The 20,273-nt window shown below is 39.6% G+C and overlaps 1 protein-coding gene across 1 annotated transcript in view; it reads right to left on the reverse strand.

The window, feature by feature from the left end:
* The window catches only part of LOC149321509 (synapsin-2-like), a 238,285-nt gene that overhangs the window by 38,877 nt on the left and 179,135 nt on the right, over positions 1 to 20,273 (reverse strand). The window contains exons 6-8 of the mRNA XM_089523425.1: positions 10,610 to 10,672; positions 8,263 to 8,405; positions 1,612 to 1,686 (exon numbers count right to left, since the gene is read on the reverse strand). Coding sequence (XP_089379551.1) covers positions 1,612 to 1,686; positions 8,263 to 8,405; positions 10,610 to 10,672 — 281 coding nt within the window. The remainder of the gene's footprint in view (positions 1 to 1,611; positions 1,687 to 8,262; positions 8,406 to 10,609; positions 10,673 to 20,273) is intronic.

Below are 20,273 nucleotides of genomic sequence, written 5' to 3' on the forward strand. Positions count from 1 at the left end.
GAGAAACAAAGGGAACATCAATGCAGATGGCAAAATACTGGTTTATTAACATTGTAACATGCAGTCCTAGTCAATATCCCATTGCCTTTGTACCGAAGGCAATTTCCCCCCCTAGACCAGCCTCAACGAAAAACTCAAATAAAACGTGTTGTAAGAATCTTGTGGTTGTCAACTGTTCATCTCAACCCATGGCAATCCCATGGAAGAGACATCTCCAAGACTAGTAATAATCTAGACAAGAGGTTAACAGAGAATGAATCACTGAAGACAGATTTTCTCTTTCAAGGCAGAGTTGTAGCTAATGTCCCAGTCTAAGATGGCAAAAGACAGTAGGTGTTACACAAAACACTCAAGCCTGTAATGATACAATGCTGATGGTATGATAGGTTCTGAGATATATTGGAGAATTACTATGGAAGAACTCCTCTGTTCCTCTTCCAGCAAAGGTGACCCCACAGTACAGCACTCTGGCTCTCAAATTAATAGTAGCAGTATTTTTAAAAAATAAGAAATGCACCCAGCAATATATTTATTATTTCTTAAAAGACAGGCTTTGGAGGATACTGGGAGGCTTTGGGGCCATTTTCCTATTTTTATGTGTACCGATTGAAAATAAAGCAAAATCAAACAATGAATTAGTAAGAATTAATGTTTCTTACAAAAATCAATAGAATTGTAAACTTTGGGGCTCAACAGACTGCCCCTTTGGAGTGGCCTGCAGCCACTCCTTTCCTCACCGGATTGGGGTCATGGGAACTACACACTGCAGCCCCGATCTGGCCTTTCCATGCTGAAAAAAGCAGCCAGAAAAAGCAGCTTCTTTTGGTGCCACGGAAAGAACACCCTAGCCACAGTTAAGGCACCTTTTTGCTTCTTTTTCAGTGCAGTGTGCGTAAACGCTGCACCAAAAATGCGGCATGATGCCACATGCAATCTGGTCAGGTGGGCAGCATGGGGACAGGGTAGTTGGTGTGCACTTGCCACGCCTTTACTCTGCCCCCACACTGGCTCTTTACGCTGGTCTTTAGGAGGCCTTTGTCTCCAACTTTTATACACAGATCCTAAAGAACTTAAAACTCATCGACATGCACACAGCAGTAGACACACATGTCGAGAGGGCCAGGAGGCAATGCAGCATTGGGTCCTGCTACAACTTTCCCCACATGCCCATTATACATGCAGGAAACGTCTGAAAAGAGCCAAGCTGAATCCAGAATGTTAAACTGTCGTTAGGGTAAAAAGTGAATGAACTGAATGCATCCATGATGAGAAACATGAATCTTCTTAATATCAATTTGATGCTTGTGTTAAAAACATGTAAAGATGTTTGAAATAGCTGAAGTGCTTAGATAATCAAGCCCTGAAGCATCTAATACAGGAGAAAAGAGGTTAGTTTTTCCTATTAAATGTCTGCTTTTAAGCTAAATTTCAGCAGATGCTATTAAGAGATAATTACAAATAGTTTGCTGCATCTGACATCAGCTTTGATGATCAGCTCTGATACCATCCTTACCATTTTGAACCCACTTCCTTTTTTGCTTCCTATCCCATTCCCAAAGTGTTTTATATTTTTAAATGAAATAACTGCTTAATACATTAATGCTCGTATACCTATCTGACATGGCAATTTGCTCCAACATGGCAGATCCAGTATTTGTCTTCCAGTTTCCAGATATAGAGGTTCTCCTGTGAAGAGATATAAACACCTAAGTGAGAAATACAATGGTCATTTCATTTATTGTTAGCTGTTCATTTGTTTGAAATGTTTGTTTCTTAATAACAAGCATGCAAAGCAAATGGGGGAAAACCCATAAAATTATGTTTTGTTTTTAAAAATTACTCCACTATGATTAAACAGCAGCATTTAATCTGATATGTACAGAAAACAGTAACTAGGAAGATGATAAAAGTAAACATATTATGTATTGAACCTTTCAAAATGAAAAGGAAAGGAAAACACACACTAACCCATCCACACCCATGCAGAATTTAAGCTCATTGCAGCTGTATTAAAATCAAGAATATTGTTCTACTTAGAAAAATAGTAGCCTGGACCTAATCCATAATTTGTGTTCTGTTATAATAATTAAATGACTTTTTAAAGAGCTACGCCATTCATCATCACACTGTGAGGTTTGAATATACAGAACATAATGTAATTTGGACCAGTGAGCTTCTGCATACCAATACATAAATCCAAGCAGTTAGTATATTGTTTTTGGAGAAAGACAAGATGATATAAGAAAATTTGGCAGTTTCCATGTGTGCAATTTTGCTCCTACTGTGTTTGTTTCTTTTTCAACTCACATGATTTCCTTGAAACAATGATGTATTTATGTTAATGTCCATATGTATGAACCCCTAAAACAATTGAGGAAGCTTTGGTGCTGGGAACAAGCCTATGCCATATCTCAGTTATCTGACCATGGGCATATAATAAGCCAATTATAATGTGAGTTCTGCATCCACATCCACAGGAGACACAATAGAAATGTACAATATGAGACATCTTGATTACAGCTTTAAAGTCAGAAAAACAGATATTTCCTGTGGGAGCTCTTCAAGTAATTATCCTGTGCTTGTGTATGCATATGAATTCAAAAAAAGAAGAAGATGAAAACCAGCTGTGGAACATCAAGCTACTGACTAAACATATGAGAATACACAGAAAGCTTAATAGAAGTTTAATGCTGACTTTCAGCATCAGATTTTATTTTTTAAAAGTATGTTTTTAAAAAGTGTGTAAGGCAAAAGAAACTGTCTCAAAGGTTTGTAATATTCTGCCTTCCTTCCCATGATACAAGCATAATTTATAAATTTAAAAACACTTGAAGAACATGAATCATTTCAGTTTCAAATTAAATCAACAGAAAATTATGGAGTACAAATATGAAGCAAAGAAACTACACAATAGTTTCTCAAAGAAACACTTTTATAACTGCCTTAGTTTCTAGGAAGATCATATATTATTGCTGCAGGACTACATAGTGCATTTAAAATAATGTGTATTTAAAATAAAATATTTTAGCTGATATAGTGTGTGAGAATTGATCCTGAGAGCCAACATATGCTGTCATTGTATGCTATCATAGGCTCCTGGCCAACTGCTGAGCTCATTTGCAAGAGACCAAGTAGTGGTTATAACTTTAAAACCTCTATACTCTTTGGCAACTATTTATCAAAAGGATATTCTACTTCGACATCAGCTGAGTTGCCCATTTACAAGAGCCCTCACTTTCTGAAGTGAGATGGGTAGTGTTCTCCTTGGGAATGGCACCCTGTCTCTGGAACTCTCAGAAGCTTACCTGGTAAATTACACACACACACACACACACACACACACACACACACACACTCTATATACATATGGGATTACACACACACAGCCCTCTTCTGTCTCTTTTACATTAGGTGAATATCATTTTATTTATCTTTTATCCTTTTTGCTCAACTCCTTCCAGTTTTTATTCTGCATATATTTGCAAGTCACATAGAATCCCATATGTATAGAGTCACAGAGTTGGAAAAGACCATAAGGGCCATGCAACCCAACCCTCTGCCATACAGGAATACACAATCAAATATTCACACAATCTATATTGCTTTCCATGTTTTTCCAAATATATGAAGGCATAAACTCAAGTCAGAGTATGATTCAAATTTAGTAAAGAAAGTGAATCAATTCTTATTATACAAATATATTTAGATATTTAGATCACAAATGGATGCATACTGATATACAAGTGGATGTATTCTTATTTTACCAATGTGCTCATTTTATTTGTAACCCATTCTTCCTATAAGGACCAACTGATGGGCTATTAATGTCTTCTCTTGCCAGTCCCATCACTAGGGGATCCAGTAGGCATGGACTGCACTGGATGGGGGAGAGTTTGAACACCCAGTGGGCTGGTTGCTCACCCTCCAGCTCAAGCCCCCCCCCAGTTGCCCCCCTCCAGGGATGTAGCCAAGGGGGGGTTCTTGGGGTCTGGACCCCCCCCTTCCATTAGAAAAATGAATGGTGTGTGCCGCTGCGCCGCTGCACCCAAGCCTCATTATAATGGTGGCACTTAGTCTGGACCCCCCCCCCCCCTTCCTAAAATCCTGGCTATGTCCCTGCCCCCTCCACCAGTCAGGATGCCTCTGTCATCCATCTGCTGTGACCACTGGTGCAAGTGGGGTGCTACTGCCACTTGGTAACCTCTTTCAGGTCTGGCAGGGCTGCTGGCTAAGTCAAAGCAGCTGTCACCTCCATTACCTGGCTTGTCCAGCAGCCCTACCAGACCTGGGAGATCTGTCAGGAGACAGCAGCACCTATCCCAGATGTCAGGCACGCTGCTGCCCACCTTTCCTCACTGCTGTTCCCTGCCCCAGAAGGAAGCATAGGGCAAGGCAGTAGGAGGGAAGGGAGGGCAACGGTGTGCCAGGCACTGGGGCTGGGCTGGCGGGGGCAAGAGGCAGGCAGGTGGAGGAGAGGAGATCAGATGGCAAGTGCTACTCCCTCCATACTTCTCCTTCTGCCACCCCTTCAACTGTCTCCCCAGGGTTCTCATTCTGACTGTGGGGGGAGGAAGGACCCAGCACCTGGCACTGCTTGCCAGGGGGGAGGTGTCGGGGGACCAGGTTGGGTGGAACTGCTGCAAGAGCAGTAGTGGCATCCTCTTCCTCCTCCTCCTCCTCTTCTGTGCCCTCTCCCCTTTCTGCAGGACCAAGGGGATCCCTGGAGACCCTGGTCCGGGCCTCCTTCCACCACTGTCTTTGCTCTGTGGGTGGTGGGAGGCAACTGAGACCAGAACTGTCCTTCTGCCAGCAGTTCCTAGTCATTGGAACTGTGGGGTGGCAGCCAGCCCTACTGATGCTACTGCCTCTTGTACTCACATTTTGCCCTCTTTTGTCTGCAGGAAGCTTTGTGTCTTCCCATTTCAACTAAACATTTTAAAGCATGTAACAAAAGTAAGGGAAAATAACATGGATGGCAAAAAACAAAAACACAAAAACAACCAATCACTGAGAATGGGAGTGGAAATGACTGAAAAGAATGAGAAAAGCATCTGAAGACATGCATCAAAGATACACTCAAGTCAACTGGAACAGGGTTAAAAGACTTGGAAAAAATTGTGTAATTAGAACCAGTTAAATTAAAATAATCAATAAAATACAAATAGAAACAAATATTCAATTAGTGTTTTCAAATATTACAATGAAATCAATAAAAGTACTTAGAGCGGAATGACTGCATGTACCAAAAGCCAGTGGAAACAACGCATGTGACTTATTCTACAACTTGTTATCATTATATTAGCAAAAAAGTGTTCACCATGAATGATATTAAATGACAAGGTCGAAATGGAATGATAGCAATGGTATGTGTGCTCATTTAATGTCATTAGTTACCCCTTAATACGCTCTAGCAACTTTCTCAAGGTCTCATGTAAGACTGACTGTGTTCCAAACGTGGAAGGAAATATAATCTTTATAGAACTGATACATATTCAATTGAACTATTACTAGAAGCAGAAGCAGAAGCACTGAAAAAAAAAACCACAAGCCTTGCAGATGGCAAAGCTTTTGTTCATAATCTTACAACAGTAAGAGCATTTAGACACTATAGTTGGTTTGATGCAAGAGACATTCTGTTTAGTTTTGTTGTTCAATTCTGACCACACTAGCTTCACAGCTCTGGCAATGGACTTTCAGAATTAGGGTTAGGGTTCCTGCTAAAATTCTCATCAGCTCCATGACACCCTCCTCTGGCTGGTGCCAATGCCCCTGTTCAGATATGTGTTGTTTCTTGCTTGAGTACCTAGAGAGGTGTGTGGGGACTGGGGACCATTCTGCCAACATCTGCAAAGCTAATGGATTCTTTTCAGTACCTTCCAGTAGTAGTACAACTGAATGTTATGTTTAAAAAGTGATCAGTAAATAAAGCTAAGCAATGGACAGAGCAGAACAAGGAGAGCAGTAGGATAAATGGACAAAAACAGTGGGCTGTTCTCCTGCATGGATTTTTGTTATTCCTTTGCTTTTTATTAATGCACTCATCCTAAGCAGTGGGGCCATACAGGATGTTACAATGTAAAGTCCTGTCTCTATCACATTTTACGGTCATGCATCTCCAAGTGGTAGACTAGGGACAAGTTTCCAGTTGCTACTGTTGAGTTTCCAGGAAAAGAAGAAACAACTTAGGCACAAATAGGCACAAATATGATGCTGACCTCTGGGACTTGGGGGGGGGGATACCAGTCCCTCACATCAGACAGCTTGTGAAGCACCGAGCTAAAGTATTTTCAACTGCTCCATTACACTCTCTTGCTTCAGAGGTGCCAACTGGTAATTGCTGGCAAGGGGAGACTTACCTCCCCATGAGCTGAGAAATTTCCAGTTGTTTGGCATCTTTTTCTTGCCTTGGAACATCTCACTAGGTTAACATGCGTTGCAGATATTGGCTGAAGGACATCAGAGAAGACCCAAGGACAAGCGCAGGAAATTCTCTCTGAATGATCCTGACACTACAGAGACACCAGGTTTTGGCAGATTCTATGTATGTGAGTAGAATATGAGCACCATTTTGTGTTCCTTATATGCTTGAATGTGATTGTAGTATAAGAACTTTCTGAAAGCCATTTTGAAGATCTCTCATAACTAAATCACAGGAGCCCTGCTTGGGACTTGAACTGTGGGATTGGAATGGTGGTGTAGGGGGTCTTCTTTAACCACATTTATTGTTGCTACAGATCTGCTCCAGGGGTAGGGGTGGGATGAAAAACCAGATACATAATACTGACATTATCCTTCAAGATCTCCATAGGACACCCAGGAGGACAGTGTCGTTGTCATGTGTCTAGTCATAGGGACATACCCAAGTGCTTCTCGGCTGCCTGGAATCCACTGGCTAGCATGTGGATATGCTGGGAGGGCTAGAAGGGACAAGATTTGAGGGATGGCATTGGCTGGATGAGGGTGATAGTGATTCCTCCCTCTCCAGTGACAAAAAAGGATATATGCCAGCCACAGATTGACCCTAACATGGAATAAACATGCTGAGTTCTTTCTCAGTCTCTCGAATGACTCACAAATTCCACCATTAAGAGGTGGGTTTTGTATGCTGCCTTCTGCTGCAACATCATAGCAGTTTTCTAAGAGTCATGCAAAATGGGTCATTAATGAAAAGAATACCCACAACACAATAATTCTGTTTCTACTTCAGTAGTGAAAATTGACTGAACAGAAAACTTTCACTTGGCAATTGGCCATTATGTAATGTATGAACAATAAAGTAAAGAACTATTGTATGAACAATAAAGTAAAGAACCTAATAGAGAAAGGTTTTTTAAAAACCTTTCAATTGAGTGCATTGATCTGGAGTATTTTCTGATTCCAATGAGAATTCCCCTCTGAGCAACAGTGGTTATGGGTGCAAAAGCAAAGGTATTCTACTGTACCCAAAACCCAGAGGCAGAACACAGGTTCATATTAGGTAGTATGTTCTTTTTAAGTGGCTTTCAACCCTTCTTATTTGCACAAAATATAAACAACTAACATGCAACAGATCTGTTGGGACAATTTTTTATTTCAGCTGATTTTTTTTTTAAAAATCAGTATATGTCAGGTTGCTAAAACTCTTCTAAAAACAGTGTTATAAAATGCCTTGTCAATCTAGCTGTGTGAAGTTTGTGAACCCATGAATTTCCCATTCATATACAAGTTCTGCTACAGTAGCAAACAAAACAATACAACACAAAATGAAAAATAACCAACCAACAAACCAAAAACTTTTGCCTACTCATAGCATCACATTTAAAAACTGGCCCACAAATATTCATATCCTCATTCACCTGAATCACAGAAGACTCTTCTATAGGTGATCAGGCAGGGAGACTTGTAAAATTTGGGAAGAGTGGCTCTCTCACAGCCCCCTTTAGGCCTTTACAACTGTTTTAAAACAGGGAAAATCATTTAATGACAGCTTCCAATGGTATATCCCTTACTCTTTCCATCTTGTGAAAAATCTCTCTGCTCTGTTTTTAAGATCATGAATTTTTAAAATTCATACATGCTATATTTTAATGCATGTGGCTGAAAAAGAAATTGTTCAATGCATTGTACTGAATAGGTTAAGATCCTTTTCAAAAATCTCCATGTGTTGCTGAAGATCGTAGATCTGTCTTCTCATATACTGGGATAATGGTAAACATTTATGAAACAAAATCTGGTTATAGCAGAAGAAAAAGAAAGATGAAAAAAGAAAATTGGTTTGCTCACATGTATGCTTTGTAGTTGTTGCCTATCTTTTGGATCCTGATGTCATATTTGGAGTCTATGTAGGGTTCAGTGGTGGCGTAGGTCTGAGTGAGTGCCACCACACTGGCTATATCCTGAAAATCATAATGGTTGTCTACCTTGACCTGTTATCAACCCACAGACATATAGCAATGAGAGACAAAACAGAAAAAAGATGGGAACAGTTAGGCTTTTCTTACGGAGAAAAATGCAACCCGCCCCCACTAATTTTTTAGAAATATGTATTATTTCTTTTCTAAGATGCTCTTATGCTAGGGGTATAAATTGTATAAAGTGTGCAGTCATACAGATGTTGTTGAACTGTTATGGGCTAATGGTGAGGAATGCTAGGAGTTGCAGTTCAGCAATATCTGTTGGCACAGAAAAATCCCATCCCTGCCTTATGCTCAGGGAAACATGTATGTCTAAAACACAGACAACTTAAATGTCAAAATATGGCTATAATTCCCAACATCCATTCTTACCAAACTGAGTTGCTCTGTGTGTTTGCTGTTAGAAATCTGTGTGTTTTTCATGTTTTAACATGAAACTTCAACTTTTTGGCTCTATGGGACTCATTCTACCTGTGGATTTCAGATTGCCCTACAGTTGTGTGCATTTCCAGCAGTTAAGATCAGCTACCTAGAAAGGATCTGAAAAGGAACAAATGCAATTAGACCATTTGGCACAACACCATAATTTTAATTTCAGGCCTTTGAATTTCTGTGTAACTGGTTTGGCAGTACCAGTGATAACATGCCTGCCCAATAATCAGAACAGACAAGGAAGTGATGCGTTATTTAAAGCCTCTCATCTCTGTGTTTTAGACTGCCCAATTATTTTAACAGTATAAAACTAAACTATAACAAATGGTCTTGAAATTCATTGTTTAGAGAATGTAATCCCATTTTGGGTATTAATGAAGTAAGTAAAGGAGAATAACATCACTGGTCATTCTTAATTATTAGTAATTCTCTATACATATAATTTCTGATGATGTTTTATTGTAAATTTGACTCAGTAATATTAGTGAAGTATGAAATGTGAAGTGCAAAATGAAATCTTTGACTAAAGACCTTAGTCTCTTTGCACATAGGCGATCAGATTTCAATTTCTTTTATGCAAAATGTTTCAGTACTGAATTAAAGAGAGCAAACCATGTGGAATGCAAGCACTTCTTTAAATAGAAAAAGTCAGATTCAGAGCAATCTTTGATTACTACGATTCACTATCTCAGGTCACTGCAGTTATATTTTAACCAAATCTATAAGTGAGGGATCTTGATTTCCCCATATTCCTTCTATTCTTCTTTAAAAGGTTCAGTGGATTACTAATAAGACTTGATATCACACTGCACTGGGTGGGAGGGAGCTGAGATGGAGGCATGGGCAGTGGAGGGGCAAGTGCACCCCTTGTGGCTTCATTGCTGGCCCGGCTCACTCCTGCGGTGGCAAGGTGGGGCAGGTTGCTCCCACCACTCTCCTTCTGCAACTCCCCCCTGCACTAGGTGTCACCAAGCTTGATGATGCCACTGCTTAAAAGGGGAAAATCTTGAGTAGGTAGTGAACCTCAAGCTGTAAAAGCCTGGCATGTAACTTGTCTGCCTGGGAGTAAAGGGCTAATAAAAAAACAAAAAAACCTCAGTTATCAGTCTAGGGAGCTCAAAACCCATAAAGTAGAGACAAAAATTAGGATCCACAAATTCTTCTTCTCAGATGGAGGCAAAGATTTCCTTGTCATCCTCCTACCTCAGTCTCAAAACCCCGTCTCTCTTTCCTGACAGTAGTAATAGCTAGGTAGGTGGGAGAGGAAAGAATGCAGTGAATTTAGATTCACTTGGTAATGAGCCAAATTATTTGTCTATCTGGGCAATGAATCACCTTTTTTTGAGCCAATCAAGAATACTGGGAGAAACTTCCCCATCATTAAAATGAGAACAAGACTCAGTTCATTTAAAAGAGCCACAAAATGTGTTCAATAGTGTAAAATACAAGCAGTATAGTATGGGTGTATATTATTTGTGGCATAGGCAAGTTGGCAGTTTTTAGCAAAAATAATTCTTACTCTTTGATGTGTCTTTCAGTTTCAAAAACTGACTTTCAGAAAGGATTATAAACCTATTCTCAAGGGACTTGCATGTGTGCCTAAAATTAAACCAACACACAGTGATGAGCTTCTAAGCATATGCCTGAACACAGATTTCCATAATTACTGCCCTGAAGTTTTAACTGATTCCATTAGGAAGTATAAATCCTGTAATAGTTATGTAATAAACTTTTAAAAAGTAGCTCCATTATTTCCCCTGAAGATAGATAAATAGCACCTGCACCTTTCCCATGCCTGAATGAGCGTGTCCAATCTTCACAACAACAGGAAATGTTGGCAATGTCAGCTGGAGTCAAGAAAAAAATAAGAGGGGGGGGGGGGAACAAGATTTAAAATGGTTGCTTAAGCATTGAACATTTCATTATCAGGATCATCCTGCACTGTAGGTAGAGAAGACTCATTAGAAAAGCTTAGCAATTGGGGTTCAACTTGCTTTGAATGTCTGTATGTGACAAATTGATATTGGCAAACTATCATCATTATGGTGCATACTGCTCCCAGTGCTGCTTTTTTATTTTATATAACACAAGAAGTACAATGTCTTCCAGCTGGGATCCCCCTTTTAACATAACAGCATTAAATTCAGATGTTTCTCAATACTTTATCTGACAGTGATCAATTCTAAATCAATGTTTAATTACAACTTCCTGCTACCTTTCTCCCAAAGATAAAATCCTCTAGTACTAAGGCTTCAGAGCAAGGTTAGGGATTCTGTTGCTGCAAGTGATGTTGAAATGTAATTTTCAGCAGATCCAATCAAGACAGTCAATGCTGAGAAATGCTGGGAGTTGCAGTTCCACAATATCTGGTGGGTTGCATGATTCCTACCCCTGTTCCAAGAGCTAGTGCTCAGCCCCACTTTATGATTCCTTTCTTTAACTTGAGATCCCACAGTTACCCAGCACAGTACTTTGTAGCACAAAATGCAAGAGGGACCAAGGCTATCCTCTGGTTATTTAGGAACAGAATGTTTCATTTCTTTCAGGCATTTTCAGCCAGGCTGTCAATTTGCAAAAAACTTAAACCAATAGCAACAACAATAAATACAAGTTAACACCAAAATAACATGAAAATCATAAAACTGCAGAAAACAGAGAAGTCATATTTTGAACAACTTCTATTAAGCACAATAGAAAGCAAAACAGGCTTCTCCCAAAATGTTAGTTCTTCCTTGGTTGTTTCTGCTCCCTGATCCAGCCAACAGATCATTCATGTACTTCCCTAGTTCTCCATGAAAAGAAAATGTTGGGCAGGGTGGGGATGTTGTCTTATGACTGACAACTGCCATGGAATGGCTTTACTCTTGAATTAAATTTCCTTTGGGCAGAATATGAAATTAACACAGCAGACATCATTTAATTTTTTTCCCCTAAGGGCCGGAGCAGACAGGCGTGAAAGAGCAGCCCAAGTCCACTCTGGCTGCAAGCAGGTTGGGACTACACTGACCACAAGGCCTCCTCCCAAAGTGGTTTGTGGCTGTAGGACCCAACCCGAACTACTAGGAGCCAGATTATTAATCCAAAGGACTGGAGCAGAGCTTCAGGACATTTTGAAGGCATGCATCATTTGAATGTCACACCTCTAAAGGGGTGGAAGCTGCTTCTTTTGGCCTATCTGTTCTGGGCCTAAGTTGATTCTTTTAAGAGCAGCAGACATTTAGACAAAGTGTGGAATGGTTGATTGACTAAATTTGTGTGGCTTAATTCCAATCCAGTGTGATTGTTTCATCTAGTGCAATTCTTTGCATCCTAATTATTATACATTCTGTCTTTTTCTTTATGCATGTTTTGAATGTTAGTTATTTTATCTCTTCCTTTCATCAGTCATTTCATTTGGGCACAGACTGATTTAAGTTCAGTATAAAATATCTGCAGGTTCATGTCACTCTAAGTAGTATCTGTATAGTATAGTATAGTATGTCTAACTATGGGGTTGTGCACACAGGCCAAAATGCCCAGGTTCCCCCTGGCCTGGCATCATCTTGTTTAGATGCCACAATCCAGCAGCCAACAGCCCAGACACTGGCAGGTTCAACCAGACCCCAGCTCAATCAGCACTTAGCTCAATCTAAAAAAAACCCTGTCTATTTGCAGTAGAGTTTCCCAGCTGGTAAACCAAATGGCCACATGCCCCCTAACGTGCCACTGCTTTTGTATTTGCAGGCCCTAGTCGCAACCTGTGATGTCAGAAGGGGCCACCTGGCCATGTGGGTGAAGCCAGGTGCCTCATTTCTGACATTACTGGCCATGGTGGGGGCCTTCACAAAGAAATGACAGTGACAACGGCCAAGGCGGCTCCACAGCATGGTGGCGTGCTTGCATCTGAACACCAGCTGTGGGTGGGAACAGGTCAGATCTGTGGGCAGGATATGACAGGGTCAATCTGTCATATCTTGACCATGAATTCAGTGTCTCTGTATCCTTTGTTGTATGCATCACTGTGTGACTTGTATATAACTGTGAAATACGCACAGATTATATTGTACACCAGCACTACTTTTTATTGAACCTTCTCAAATTTCAATGACGTGTTATCACTATTAAATATGAAGCAGGAGCCTGCAATGCAGCTACTAGAAGGTGAGGCAGTGGTGGTAAGGTCACTCCCCCCAACTTGCAAGGCATTTTAGCACAAAATCACCTACAACTGCCTGACATTTGCAGGCTTCACCTCCTCAGAAGTAGTTCCTGTGACTGTGGATAACATTGCATTCTACCTCTTTCCCTTAAACTACAGCTCTTGGCTGATTTTTGTTTAGTAGTCAGTAGGAAAACCTCCACAGTTTGGAAAGCCAAAATGAACTGTGCTTCAAATTCAAGGCAAAGCACCTTTGCCTAAAGTAAAAAAAATTCCCTAAATAAAGCAAATGAGTGGTTTTTTTAAATATTTATATAATCATTATTTATGTTATCATTATCACCATTGTCATAATCATCATCATTTTATATCCTGTCCATTCCCCAATACTGGGAGTCATCTCTGACTGGCAGTAGCTCTCGGGGGTTTCAAGCAAGATTCTAGTTCCACCTGGAGATCCTGGTATTCCCAGTGTCTCCCATCCAAATACTCACCAGCCCTGATCATGCTTAGCTTCCCAAATAAATCAGGTTTAGGAGTGTTAATGGCAATATGGTTATATCAGGGACGTAGCTAGGATTTTAGGAAGGGGGGGTCTAGACTAAGTGCCACCATTATAATGGGGCTTGGGTGCGGCGGCGCAGCAGCACACACCATTCATTTTTCTAATGGAAGGGGGGGGGGTCCGGACCCCAAGAACCCCCCCCCCCTTGGCTACGTCCCTGGTTATATAAACCAGCCTTGAAGGAATGACACTGGGTGCCAGCACTTTTTTTTTAACACAAAATAAATGGAATAAACATGTCAGCTGTAACTTGGCATTTCTGGCAGTGTCACAATTTAAGCTCGTTGTCTTCAACTTGGCACCCCAATACTTTGGATGAGAAGTCCCATCATACCCAACCACTTGCTACACTGTGAACTAAACTGAATTGTAGATGAGCAGGTTACTGAAGCCTGGAAACAAATTTCATGTAATAGGAATAATTCATGAAAGATAGCCATAACTCTTGCCAGTGCTTATGGCCATGAACCTTGCAGGCTAGGCACCCACATCAGTATTTCCAATTCTTTACTAAGTATTCCCATTTACAAGACAATACTACAAATGATTTGCTTTAAATTTCCTCATAGTAAACCTTGAAATAACCTTTTTTGATCATTCATGTTATCTGCTTTGTTGAACAGTTACTTTTAAATACCATACTATTTAAAGTACTAAATAAATTTGTTCTTTCATTAAAATCCCCTCCCTAATAACCAGATATCTGCAGTAGATTTGTGTCTTGTGCATACGATAAGTCTTCAATACATTCCTCTTTTTGACTGATTTGCATTTCCATCACTTTAATGGGTGTAAACTATTATGCTTCTGCCCATAAAGTGTGCTTTCCAACCTATAATTCACATCATATAAGGCTATAATCATTAATGCATGCTGAATTTGTGCAAATTACTCCCATGAATTTTCCAGTGAGTTCATGTACTTGAACAAAGCAACAAAATAACAAGTTGAATTGATTTGCATACTAATTCTTTTATAGGAGTTTGTTTTCTTCACCCCAAAATCTATCTACTGCATTGTGGAACAGCACCTTACCAAGGAGACAAGCATGGACCATGTATGAAAGTAACAAATCATGCTATGAAGGGAGTGACAGTTTCATGTATATCTGCTACCTTCTACACCAGGGGTAGGCAACCTGCCGCCCGCGGGCCGGATGCAGCCCGGCAAGGCCTTGGGACCGGCCCCAGCCCGGTCCTGCCACCGATTGCCGCCAGGGCCTCTCGCACGCAGGGGCAATTGTCTATAGAAGCCTCAGAAACATGCATTTATATTAACATTTTTTAAAAAATCAGCAAATTTCTTCGCGTGTCCTCCACTTTTTAAAAAAAAGTGTCCACCATTTGAAAATTTTGTCCTACATTTGTCCTGGTTTATTTATTTATTTAAAATTTAAAAAAATTATTTAACTATTTATTTTTTGGCTTCGGCCCCCCAGTTGTCTGAGGGACAGCAACCCGGCCCCCGGCTCAAAAAGGTTGCCTACCCCTGTTCTACAGCATGAATAACTTGTACTGAGGTGAGAGAGTCCAGGAGATAAAACTGTGAGAGTCTCCTAATTTCTTCAAATGGCATATTGTCTTTTCTGAATTTCTTCATAGATTATAGGAGAGGAAATAGGCTTTCTTGTGCTAATGGGCTGTGAACCTGCATCAAATGGGATTAAACCCTTTGTAGATATCCCCACATTCCTCACTTCAGCTCTCAACATTACTGAAATACTAGCCTGTCTGTCCAATGTAAAAAGGCAGTAATGTAATGAATAATGGTTTCTAGTCACTTTAAAAGTAACATCATGTTAAAAGAAAAATTTAAGAGTCATTTTTACAGGAATTTTTGAAGTTTCATACCATTCTCTTATTAAACCTGATTTATTTAAAATAAAAATAATAATGAAAAGTTAACCCCAAAATAATGTGTAATGTCACTAGTTACTTTCTGAACAATGTCACAAGAATTGCAATGAGCTGCTTTTTACACACTGTAGCAAGTAACCAGAATAAATGACTTTTAAATTAACCATCCATGGTCTGGCTAGAATTACATGGATGGATTCCTCAGTTGTAACCATCTTTCCCAGAATTTCATCTGTACTGGATACCAATTGGGAAACATTTCATCAGAACAAATACAACAGTTACATTGCCATAAAGATAACTACGATTCTATGGTTCTATGAAACCATTGCTGGTCTATTGTGTCATTTCTCTAAGGTGTGACCTTTCATCAAAGCTTTACTGGACAACTAGCTAACCCTTAGCTTTACTTGTTAAAACCTGTGTTCAGACATTTCTAGAGATAAAGTAGACTGCCTCAAAAATGTAAACTGAAGCACATTGAATATACTCCTGTCACTGTTCCCCTTTCCTAATATGTTATAATTGATTATACAGCTGATAAATGTTATTATCTTCCACCCAAAACACCAAGTAAAGTAATGTATTAGCCAATAAATTATTTCTTCTAGTCACAAACATCCCCTTATTCTACAATGATATGTAAAAATAGATCAGTGAAGACTTTTCTTTGGATTAGCTTTTACATCCTGCAGCTCCTACAAATACATGCTGGAAGGTAATATTCTATTTACATAACATATGTTCTTGGCTTTGGAAATGAGATGGATTTCCATTCTTATGATTTTTTCTACACATCTTCTAAAGTAAGATATACATAAGCTATCCTATGTCCCAAATAGTATTATGCTGAGTACACTGATTAAGAATACTGCCATTATCCATAGTGGCTTATGGTTGCTATGAACTTAAAAAGCTATTTTCTGATGGATGTTATATTTGCATATTACATTCAGGAGAATGAAGAATGAATGCTAAAATGAAAGGGGCAGGAAGAACCAATGGCTCCTGAATTTCTGATTGAAAAGTGTTTCATGTGAAAGTTGGTTTCTTTGAAATGACAGGCTTTATTGATGACTACTAAGTATTATTGTCAGGAAATAAATTAGAATATGCTACACCACAAGACTTTCATAGTACGGTTTACTCATATTTGACACATCAGATTAATGACCAAACGATCATTTAAAAATACTTGGGCAACCTGTCTATCTGCCCCTTCTCTCATTTGAAATCTATCTATTCTTGTTAAGTTTGCAGCCTTCATTTTCAAGGGCAAGGAAAATAGGACAGTCTGCAATGCTAATCACACTTACCAAGAATCAGTATCACTGAACTCAGAGGGACTTATGTGGGATCTGACCTTGCATCTTTCTGCCATTTTCTTTTTTAGTAAAGCCTACAGCTTTCCCTGTTCCAATGGAAAGGAATGGTGTGGCCAAAAAGACAATCTGGGATTTAGGGTCTATAATTGCAGGTTGATAGCTAGTACAACATCTGGATTTTTCCTTTTCACATAGTCAGAATGTACATTTTGTATTGGGGCAAAATACTTGGGCTGTAAGTCATTAAGTATCTGGTTTTGCTTACAGTTCTATTATGCTTGGCAGCAGGAGGATGGTGTTCCTTTTATTGTGGTGGTGTGGCATAGGTTCAATTTAATTTGGGGGAATTAGGGCCTGTGTACTGATCATCCAACTTTTTAGGGTCTCCATAAAGAAATTTATGGTACAGATTACTAAGACCAGGATCAGCTTGGAGGCTACTGAACCTGCCTATGCTCTGGTGTCAGTATGAACATACTGGTTCATACTGATGTATGAATCTCACAGATGTTATTCCTTGGCTGACCAATGGTAAGTGGACTGGGATACTGATGCCCATCAGATAATAGTTGTCTGATCAGCAGGTTTGAAACTCTACATAATGCATTCTTTGGTATATTGTTACTGAGTACAATTTAGTACAAAGGCACTTTAACTCAAAGGTATCTATGACAGAACTTTCTTCCCCTGGTAAATATATTAATGTAGTGTAATATAAATAAAATACAATGTACAATGTACAATATACACTTGCTGAAATATTTTTCTTTGCATACCATCAGCATAGAAGAATTAAGAACAAACGTTTTTCAAAATCAGAGTTTGATGATTACCTTATTGTTGTCATTCTGTATCTTCGAATTGTTTCTGACTAATGGCAACCCTAAGGCAAACTTACCATGGTGTTTTATTCAGAGGAGGTTTGCCATTGACTTGAGGCTGGGAGAATGTGATTCATCCAAGATCACCCAGTGAGTTTCCATGACTGAGTGGGGAATCAAACCCTGGTCCCCAGAGTCATTGTCCAATGCTCAAACCACTTTAGCATAGTGGGTCATTACTTTGTATTTCAATTTGTCATACCCCACTTCAAGCCTTGAGGAGATGTGTGTAGAAATTATTATTATTATTATTATTATTATTATTATTATTATTATTATTTAGTCTTGGTTATTTTAAGTAAACAGTATCTTTAAACTCAAAGCAACAAGAACAAGAATAACAGCAACACTTTCCCCCAGTGGAAAACCATTTCCTATCACTATCTAATTTTTGCAAATGAAAAGTACTGATATTCCCACATAGTTTATACAACTTGTAACCTTCTTTTAAAAGGATTTGACATTTCTCAGTGATTTTAAAATCAGGAAAGACTTAGTTAAGTGAGCCTCACTCTAGTATATTAAAAAAAGACATGTGAACATAATCATGATATATCTAGGTTTCTGAGGCATCAGTTTTAATATGATCTGCTTGATACATCTATCTGAGGTAGTCATAGGCCAGCAATTCTGTCTTCTGTGTTATGAAGCAAAATCTCCCATTCTTTAGCTTTTAGATGTCTCACAGGATAGCAGGCAAAGGAAAAGGTCATGATAAAAGAAGTCTTGAAATTCAAAGTTGAAATTAAAATGCCTGTGTATAGGAAGTAGTTGCTAAGAGTGATGATAATGGACAAGATTTAACCTTGTCCCAAATCCAAAAATGTTGGTGTGTGCAGAGCTCACCAGTCCTCCATGCTGATGTGAACACAAGCAAGAGGCAAGTTCAGAAGTAGCCAGGTGTTCAAATGGCCTGCTCATAAGAGCTTTAAGAACAAGGACAGCTCCCTTGAAGACACTAGAGAGGGAGAGGGAGAGTTTTAATGCCCTTAAAAAACTACATAGTAAGAGAGTGCTCGAATCAGGAAGAGACTAAAAGGCTGAGATGGAAAAAAGGTAGATCTTAAGAAAAGGAAAGAAGTGTCCCTTACCACCCAAGTACAATAAGAACAGGAGGATCTCCTTGGCTGTTACTATCAAGCTAGGCCAGGTACAATCACAGAGGAAGGAGATGAAATATTTCTGCCTGCTGTTACAGTAATACCTTGTAATTGGTTTCTCAGCAACTTTCAGGATTTCAAAAACTGATCCTGCAGCCCCTGCTCAAGAAGATCCTCACAACTGTTAAGAGTTTGGATATTTGGATGCTGAACTTATCTCCACTGCTGAGTGAGAAGGCCAGGTTGGAGTAGGAGGAAAACGTGTAGCAAAACAAGAATGCCTTGGTCACCATGGAGTTATGATGATGCTGTTCACATTGCTGGATCTGACTTTTACCATTCTGGTGAGAAGTAGGAATGGGAGGAAATGTTAAGGGAGTGGATCCATTCAGCAGCAGATGAACAGGCCACTGATGGATCCAATGATTTATGAAATAAAAACAAGGCCATCCAGTGTTCTCTGATGAAGCAAATAGATCCAATTTCAGGAGCTCCCACGGACCTAACATTTGGCTCACTATAACCGGAGACAGCATTCACCTTTGCCAGCTTGTTGGAGATATCGAGGAGGTGTTCTGGAGAACTCATTATATTGTGCTGGATGCACTGATGCACTGTGATGTATAGCATCTTTGATTTTGTATCACTTTGCTTGCTGTTATGGAAGACCACTTGAGCTGTTGAAAGTTACAAGCACTGTCTGGAACTGAAGAAAATACTGAATGCCTCGATAGCTTTTATTACCTGTAATATTTTTAGCACACTGATATATTGCTATGGACCTGATATGGACCTGCTGCCTTGTATGGTGAGGTCATTTGGGTGAGTGCCACAGTCTGTTTGGGTTGAGTCCACCATACTATTGTAGAAGGTTAATGTTGAACAGCACTCCTTTCAATATGGTGTTTAGTACCATCCACCTATGAAGAAAATGATTGACTGGCATAGGTATGAATAGAATCTTTGATGGCTTGTCCGTTAGACTGATGACACACAATCAAAGAACATGCATCTGGAGTTGAACCCATGGGTTGGTGAACATGGAAATTCTCATGTATTTGCTAAGGCTGAGCTTGAGTAAAGGTTCTTGGGGCATCAGTTCATTCAAGTGTTTGGCTCTTCCCTTCCATGACTGCAGGCAAATTCCAGTGAATATGCAGTACTGAGTTGGCCGGGGAATTGTTTCTTTTTTTCTTTTTCCTCCTCCTCCTCCTTCTTTTTGTGATCTATGATAAGTCCCAGAGGGATGAGCAGAAAGAGAGTGATGTGCAGGTTCTTGATAGTTTGTGCTTTGACTCTCGTGTAGAAAGCTTGTATAATCCTAAGGATGGAGAAAGGTGTAGTGAGAATATATGTGAAGAAAATGACTCAAAGATTTTCATCTTTAGAGAAGGTAGCAACATTTAGGACACCATGATGCACTGGCAGCCATTGATCTTGAAAATAATGATTGTCAGGATCACACAGATCTTGTTCCACACAATGCAAGATTTGTAAGAGCGGTTTCCATTCTAGGTGGGATGGAGTAAGACCACCTGGATCCAAATTCAACACTGATAAGGAAGATACAGTTGGTACTGAAG

The sequence above is a fragment of the Sceloporus occidentalis genome, unplaced genomic scaffold (genome assembly GCF_023333645.1).
Source record: "Sceloporus occidentalis isolate IW3139 unplaced genomic scaffold, rSceOcc1.0.p SCAF_1, whole genome shotgun sequence".
Classification (NCBI taxonomy): Eukaryota; Metazoa; Chordata; class Lepidosauria; order Squamata; family Phrynosomatidae; genus Sceloporus; species Sceloporus occidentalis.